This window comes from Embiotoca jacksoni, unplaced genomic scaffold (genome assembly GCF_022577435.1).
Source record: "Embiotoca jacksoni isolate LCO1_2020_lvr unplaced genomic scaffold, fEmbJac1.0.p SCAF_2, whole genome shotgun sequence".
NCBI classification, from domain to species: Eukaryota; Metazoa; Chordata; class Actinopteri; family Embiotocidae; genus Embiotoca; species Embiotoca jacksoni.
In genome coordinates, this window is record NW_027185340.1 from 24,115,522 (window position 1) to 24,123,991 (window position 8,470).

Consider the following 8,470-nt stretch of genomic DNA (forward strand, 5'->3'; position numbering starts at 1 on the left):
GTCAGGCGATGAATTGAAATGACAGCTTTCCTATCGGTGAGGGCAGAACGGCAGAGTGTGATTTGAGACAACAGTACCATTATGAAATTCACACAATATACAAGTATTTGTACTAATATGAGTATGGCAAAGGGAGCATGTTGTTTAAAACATAACCACTGCTTGTGTTCTGAAGGCTGCAGGTTTTGTTTTTAGATGCCATACAGCAGCTGTATTGATCTTCTCTCACTGAATAAGAGTATTTCCTGAACTTCAAAACGATTAATTAACACCAAACACCAAAATGAATGACCAAGGATTTTATTTGGAAAAACAAAAAGTCAAACCATGATTGTTTGCTGAGAAAACGTTCACGGGAACATTTTCTGATGTCCTACAAACACTTCAGCTGAAACCGCAGCTTCCCAAAAATACTCCAAAATACTTTCTGTTTTCATCCGAGACTTCAGGTAAGTGCCGTTTAGACTGAAGGCACAAAGTCTTCCAACCGGACTGAAATGTCAGCGCCCGACTTTACGTGTTATACAATCTGGTTTCAGTTGATTTGTGCAGGAAGTCAGATCGGAAATGAAAAACAGAAGAGGTTGTGAGCGACAGCAGCAGAGCGGCGCGGTGGACAGGACTAACAGTTCAGGTACTTGGCGTGGTGCTTGATGTGGTCGGTCATGAAGGAGTAGATGAAGAAGTAGCTGTGGTCGTAGCCCTGCAGCAGGTCACAAAGAAAACACGTTGGAACGGACTTAAAACTAAACCGAAGTTTGTTAATAACTGAAAATAATCGACCGAATCAAATCAGCTTCAGACTGATTTGTCTCCGAAGACTCTGCGCTTTTACTTTGAAAAGACTGAGGGGGAACTGACCGGCTGCAGTCTGAAGACGACGGGGATTTTCTTCTCGGAGCAGACGGCGATCAGGTTGTCGGGCAGCAGCTGGCTGGCCGGCAGGAACTGGTCGTCGCGGCCCTGATCGATGAGGATGTCGAGCTGAGGGCCGGAGTACGCCGCCGCCAACACGGTGGCATCGTACGCCTGAAAGAGACGAGGAGGACAGCCGGGCCTCGTTACCCTTACAGACTCAGGAAATGTGTCAGCGGGTGTTCGTTGCCGATATCAGGAGTGCGGTCTGCGGAGGTCGTACCTCCCACGTGGACCGGTCGGAGCCGAGGTACCCCGAGAAGGCTTTCTGTCCCCAGGGACACTGCATCGGGTTACAGATGGGGGCGAACGCAGACACGGCCTGCAGAGGACACACAACCGTCCATCAGCATCATTCAGCAGAGGACACACAACCGTCCATCAGCAGCATTCAGTTGAGGACACACAACCGTCCATCAGCATCATTCAGCTGAGGACACACAACCGTCCATCAGCATCATTCAGCTGAGGACACACAACCGTCCATCAGCATCATTCAGTTGAGGACACACAACCGTCCATCAGCATCATTCAGCTGAGGACACACAACCGTCCATCAGCATCATTCAGCTGAGGACACACAACCGTCCATCAGCAGCATTCAGTTGAGGACACACAACCGTCCATCAGCATCATTCAGCTGAGGACACACAACCATCCATCAGCATCATTCAGCAGAGGACACACAACCGTCCATCAGCATCATTCAGCTGAGGACACACAACCGTCCATCAGCAGCATTCAGTTGAGGACACACAACCGTCCATCAGCATCATTCAGTTGAGGACACACAACCGTCCATCAGCATCATTCAGTTGAGGACACACAACCGTCCATCAGCATCATTCAGCTGAGGACACACTCAACATGTTTCTGCTGATAAAAGGCTGGAAGGCAACAGGACAAAAAGACACGAGACTACAACCAGCAACTGAAGGAGGTGGGAGAGCGAGCTGTGCTAGTTTGGGGGGTCATAATGTGTACAAAAGGAGTTCTCAGACAAAAAGACTGCTGGAGGTACTTTCACAATCGATGCATGAAGGACATAAAAATAGGTGAGACAGCTGAATATCTGTAGAAATGTTATGAACAACTTGTAGATCACTTCCTTTTCCCAAAATGAACAGAAATCCGATGAAGATAGTTTGGAGGAAACATGAAACGTGGCGACGTGCACGACCTTGTATTTCCCAGGGTTCTTCAGGGCACAGATGAGCGCTCCGTGGCCGCCCATGGAGTGGCCGGAGACGGACATCCTGTCGGGGTCGCTGGGGAAGTTAGCGTCGATCAGCTTCGGGAGCTGACGGGGAGACAGAGGATCGTCAGCGACGCCGACCGGCAACGACGGTAGAACGGAGAGGTCGGTCTTTTGGGAGCGAGTCCGTCCTACCTCCTCGGTGACGTAGGAGTACATGCGGTAGTTGGTCTTCCAGGGATCCTGGGTGGCGTCGACGTAGAAACCGGCTCCGGTGCCGAAGTCCCAGTTCTCGTCTTCACCCTCGATGTTGCAGCCGCCTGCGGATGAAGGACGGTCAACACAATTATTAACGTGAAGTCGCCTCAGTATCTGGAGGTCGGGCCGAAGGCTCAGAGCCAGACTGGAGGGCTCGCTCACAACCAAACACTGAACCGTAACGTAGGAATCAGACGTGTGTGTGAGGACATACGTGGGCTGGTGTCTGGAGCTACGACGATGATGCCGTGCTCTGCAGCAGCGAGCTGACTGCCAGCTTTGGTGATGAAGTTCTGCTCCGTACACGTCAGACCTGCAGAGAAACACGGATCAAAAAGTGATCATGACATCACGGAGCAGACGAGCTGCCGACCTCCGGCGCTCGAGGAAGTCCATTCGCCGGGTCGGATCATTGCACTGCGTGGCCGTCACACTCGTATCCCAAAATATGTAAACGTGTCCATTGAAGAATGACACTGTTCTCTATGGTTAATGTTGCTGACTCCTGAAAAGCCTGGACCCTACACTGATGTACACTGGTGTGTTTCAGTCTGATAGAACTATGAAACCTCATCGCACCGTCACGCTGAGTCACATGTTTCTGTCCGTCTGACATCACCGTCCTGCTTCCAACAAACAGCTGTGACGCCTCCTTTCTTCCCACATCGGTCTGTAGTTTGAGCTCCAGTGTTCATCCACTCCGTCCAGACACGCTCATCGCATTTTAAACTTAATGTGAACACTATTAATCATAAAAAAAGTCTTCTCCGTCAATTCAACAGTCCACGTTTGGTCAAATCTGCTTTCATACTTTCCACCGGAGGCACCGCCTGGATGTTTCACATCATGCATCTGTTCTTTGTTTGTTTGTTTGTTTGTTTATTCCATGCTTCATCAGTACTTCCTACAATTGATCCATCATTTAAGTTGACTATCTCCACTTTTATATCCATTGCCTACAGCTCTTACAAACATGTATCCATTATTTTTGGCATTATCATTAATGTAGTATTTATCTCATATTAAGGAATCTATTTCAAAATGTCTCTGCTACTTTTAGATAACAGGAACTCGTGAAAATATTTATACTTTGACGCATTTTATGACTTTTATCAAACCAGTTAATCAACTTCTATTAACCGACTATTTCCTACTTTTAGCAGTCAATTCAACCTGTCACTTTTTTAATTTATGTATTTATTGATGGATGGATGGATGGATGGATGGCGGACTTTATTGATCCCACAAGGGGAAATATTTCAATTAAATAACCCCAATTTATTATATTCAGCTAATTACTTTATATTAACCAATTCATCTGTCACTTCAAGCTGTTTATTACTTTTAGATGACATTTAATTCATTACTTTCTTCTAGTTTTTAAACTTTGAGCTAAACATTTAATATATGACAGTTATTAAACAATGTTAATGTATTACTTTAAGCTGTTTAGACACCTGGCCGCCCACCTGAGCCTGGTTCTGTTAACAGAGGCTCCGCCCACCTCTGAGCCTGGTTCTGTTAACAGATGCTCCGCCCACCCCTGAGCCTGGTTCTGTTAACAGAGGCTCCGCCCACCCCTGAGCCTGGTTCTGTTAACAGATGCTCCGCCCACCCCTGAGCCTGGTTCTGTTAACAGATGCTCCGCCCACCTCTGAGCCTGGTTCTGTTAACAGATGCTCCGCCCATCTCTGATCCTGGTTCTGTTAACAGATGCTCCGCCCATCTCTGATCCTGGTCCTGTTGGAGGTTTCTTCCTGTTAAAGGGAGTTTTTCTTCCCTCTGTTGGAGGTTTTTCTCCCTTAAAGAGGAGGTTTTCCCTCCCAGCTTATGTGGGAATTGTTGAATTGTTGAATTGTTGAATTGTTGGGTTTCTCTGTATAATATTGTAAAGTTCTGCTGTAAGGACTTTAATGTGTTAAGTGCCATGAAATAACCTGTGTTGTGATTTGGCGCTATATAAATAAAGTTGAATTGAATTTTCCACTCCGTCCCACTCTTTTCTTTTTAAATTAAATTATAATTTCTCCTTTTCTTTACAATCCAACTGAGCTCATCTTTCCATGTAACTTTTACAAACTGCTCCTGGTGTTCACCTGACAACAAATGGACAATTTTCACCTGTTTAGGTCAAATCTGATCAAAACTACCACCGCCAATTGTTTTAGGAAAATATTGAGCCTTTTATTAAAAAAGAAAAAATTAAATTTGAGGTGTTTTTAAGAGATTAAATCTTCACTAAGTGCCACAGTAAGTGAGGTCGTAAGAAAGCACAGAGACGTGGGATTTGTCAACATAAAAACAGAATATGAACAGGCTGACAGACACAATCAGATCCTGTGGTTTAACTGCAGCAGTCCACCTTTTTTCTTTTTCTCTAATTCACACACTCCTCCATCAGCAGACAGTCTGCCAGCTCTGATATCAGCTGGGAGCTCTGATATCAGCTGGAAGCTCTGATATCAGCTGGGAGCTCACCAGAGAGCCAGTACATGACGGGACATTTGTCGGTCTCAGCCTTGGGAGGAAGAAAGACGGCAAACTTCATCTTACACTTCAGCTCGGTGCTGCAGGAGGAAACAAAAATACATCAGTGGACTCCTCTCAGGAAAATGTAAAGTCTCTTTGACCAAGTCTTTTTCTACATACTCAATGTAAAGCCACAGGTGTGTGTGTGTGTGTGTGTGTGTGTGTGTGTGTGTGTGTGTCACCTCTCATGTTCAAAAACCTTCTGGAAGCCACCAGCACACTTGTTGGAGGACACTTGTGTGATTGCCATCTCTGGTCTGAGGACAGCTGCAGTGAACACGTGTATTCCTGCACTCTTTAGAAAACAATATTGCGTCATTCAAATGACGTCACTTCTACTGTGAGCTTTGGCAAACTTTGTTGAAAACACGTGCTCATATACGTGCAAACGCAGCGACATGTTTCATAAAGTATGAGACAATATATATGCACTCTAGAGTTAATGTCCAAATGCACCAGCACGGACATGTTGACCCGTGTCCCGTCATCACTGTCTCACCCGATTTACATAAAATACCACAGAGAAGCTAATAAAACGAGTATTAATGCAAAACACCGTCATGTCAGGTACATCTTCTTTATGCCGAATTACACACAACACCTTTCGAAACTTAAAGCGTTTCTTCTATGCCCAACCAACTTGGGTATTTGAAAATAAACACGTGTCGTAGAAAACGGTGTGAGTTTGAACAGAGTTTGGCCGGCAGGGCGACACGTCGGGGGGCGTGCAGGGACGAAGATAGCTCGTGAACATGGGATGTCGTTTACTGCTATTTACGAACGTCTGCTTGAAGTTAAGACACCTTGCAACTTAGGATCAAGCAAATAAACAAACTAAACGCACAATTCCCGGGACATACCTTATTCAATCACTGTAATTTGTTGGTAATTGTGCTTCACTTACTGGTTCGCTAACTTCCCCGTCGGTGCAGTCCAGAGTCCAACAACGTCAGTGTCGACGTACTGACGTCAGAGGAGCCGCCCCCTCCACAGTTTACGTCCAAGATGTAATGCACATGTTTGAACCATAGATGGTGCTGATGTGTATTACAAACACAGGATGTGCACAAGTCAAAATGGATATTGTGAATATCCAAATTGCAGAAAGGGTACACTCCCACAGCTATGTAGGACAGATATATAAATACTTATAAATAGATAATATGTGCTATAGATAAAATGTAGGCTTGATGAACAAATCAAGGAGAGACATATTCATATCTATGTATATGAAAGTTTTCCATCAACATTATAATAACTATTGTATAGTACTAAAACTATATTACAACCATTTGGCTCTCAAGATCCAGCATGTTGCAATAAAATGGTTTCATCATTACACATACTTTATTGTGTATTATTTTGGGACTTTTTGTTTGTTTGTTTGTTTGTTTGTTTGTTTGTGTTGCAGGGGTTTTTTTAGCAGGAAAAATGAACATGGACAAATGTATACATACCAATTTTAGACAGTTTTGACAGGCCCCTAGTCCAGATGAAAGATCTGAAATTGAAAAAACAATTAAGCAGGTAACAGTAAAATTATATATTATTATATTATCATATTATTATAATCAATATTAATAACACAAGGTTGTCTATATTTCTGTGCATATAGGCTAATTACTTCAAACTGAAAAATGTAAGCAACATAATGTTAAAACGGTTGGATTTAACATGTTTAGAGTAAAATCTTATTTCAAGATTAAACAGGGGGAATATTGGAGAATAAAGTAAAAAAAATTTTATTGTATGTATGAACTCATAACATTTTAGAAAGTCATATTATTTTGAAAAATATTTTGCAAATGAAGCAGTATTATTTTGAAGTTAAAGTCATATGATATCAATGACTTTTAACAGCATTTTGATAAAAACAACTACACAATAAAAAAGCTCAATATAAACTAAACTAAAGGTTTTTAACAGAGCTCCTCTAAAAGATGGACATCTGTCACAGTTGATTTTGTACTTCAGCGGTGAATACTCTGCACACAGCTGTGAATGATATGGAGTAACCTCCTGAGGCTCACGGATGATTTCCCACTTGGCCACAGCCTTGTGTCTTATAAACATGTTTGTTTTGTAGCAGTCTGACCTGTAACCACTGGTAACCACATTTCTAAAGAAAAAAAGTCTTTATGAAGCAGGTAAACCAGTATGTGTGTGATTCTGTTTCTCATTATCTCTGCCTGTCTGTGTTTACACCACCTGCTTCCACCTGCCAGCCTCCATCTCCTCTTCTTTTATCAGTGGCCTCGGCAGTCTTCTCCCTCCTGGCCGCGTTGGCAGAGCAGAATTTGGATTGTAAATTATTTATTAATATGCTCACAGTGCACCAATACTGGTGTCCTGTCTCTGCAGCTGCTTCCTAAATTAGACCGTTTCGAATTATCCACCTCCCCCACATCCACCCACCTCCTAAAAAAAACCCAGATTAAATTCACTCAGCATCCTCAAATACACTCCCTGCTCTCAATGTGATTATGGTTACGCCTGCAGCCATGCAACCATACACACATACAGCCATGAAGCCACGAGAGCTGGAGGACTTCATTTAAATCAGAATTTGTCACACATCACTGTTTTCTTGCTCATGATTTTGCTCGCTCACAGAGTCCATCAGGTGGCAGTGGCAGCCCTTCAGTGTGCAACGCAGCGTGAGGTCGACTGCTCTGCCGAGGTGCACATGAGCAAAGTTTCAGGGCTGCTCTTCTGTAAATGACCTCTGACCTCCCAGCCTGGAGGACTGAACTACTGAAGACCATCATTAACCTGTTTTTATTTCATTTGGAAAGTAAAGGCAAAATATTTTGACAGTAAAGTCATCGACAATAGTCATAAGATTTCAATAAATATTTGTTCAAGTATTTTTCATTTTGAAGTTTTTAAAAAAGAGTGGAGACATTTAAAAAAAAAAAAGAGGAATATTTTGAGTTTAAATTCATTTATACATTGAGATTAAAGTTGTAAAATTTCTGAAGGCTGCTTTTCCCCGTCGATTGCATCCTTCCCCTTTTTAGTTATGCGGTTTGTTGTTGGTATACACAATAATATATTTTTTGACGACCACATTATCCACACAGACGTTGAGCTGCTTAAGAGTTTTCTGTCGAAATCCCACTGCGTTGTGTTTCACACACAAAATCTAAATGAGGACCAGGAGTGTCTGCAGTTGTTCAGGTCCCCCAGAGTTTAGATAGGGGTCCCGTGTTCACCTCAGCTGATGATAAACACAGTCTGCTGCTGTCCTCGCCTTCCTGCTGGGTGAAACAGTGACCGCACATGTTAATGTCCCCAAACTCCCTCAGGAGATAAAACTATTTAGACAAAGATGTCAGTGTTAGAGACACTTTCTCTGACTGTGTGCTGTTTTCAAAGGCTGCTACTCACAAACACACAGACTTCTACATCCCTGTCCTCCCCTGACAAATAATCTCTGTCCACACAGATGAGAGAAACCCTCGCCTTTGAACAGGGAGTTGAGAAGTAAGTAAGAAATGAAATGTCAACAGAATAACTGTTGACTCTTTTAATGTTTGCACATAAATGATACATTCAAAACTCTTAAAAAAA

At 43.2% G+C, this 8,470-nt stretch overlaps 1 protein-coding gene across 2 annotated transcripts; it reads right to left on the minus strand.

The window, feature by feature from the left end:
* Nucleotides 1-284: 284 nt before the first annotated feature.
* Nucleotides 285-5,857, minus strand: esd (esterase D/formylglutathione hydrolase). Of its 2 annotated transcripts, none has more exons than XM_069155154.1 (9): nt 5,802-5,857; nt 5,080-5,192; nt 4,847-4,935; nt 2,583-2,681; nt 2,306-2,430; nt 2,096-2,215; nt 1,139-1,237; nt 862-1,029; nt 285-703 (listed from the first exon to the last, which is right to left on the minus strand). In XM_069155154.1, exons 2-9 carry the CDS (start codon nt 5,145-5,147, stop codon nt 623-625), a joined length of 849 nt encoding a protein of 282 aa, XP_069011255.1. In that variant the 5' UTR covers nt 5,148-5,192; nt 5,802-5,857; the 3' UTR covers nt 285-622. The 2 variants fall into 2 exon arrangements, with proteins under 2 accessions (XP_069011255.1, XP_069011256.1); XM_069155155.1 differs by lacking the exon at nt 5,802-5,857 and adding an exon at nt 5,758-5,775.
* Between the last annotated feature and the right edge of the window lie 2,613 nt (nt 5,858-8,470).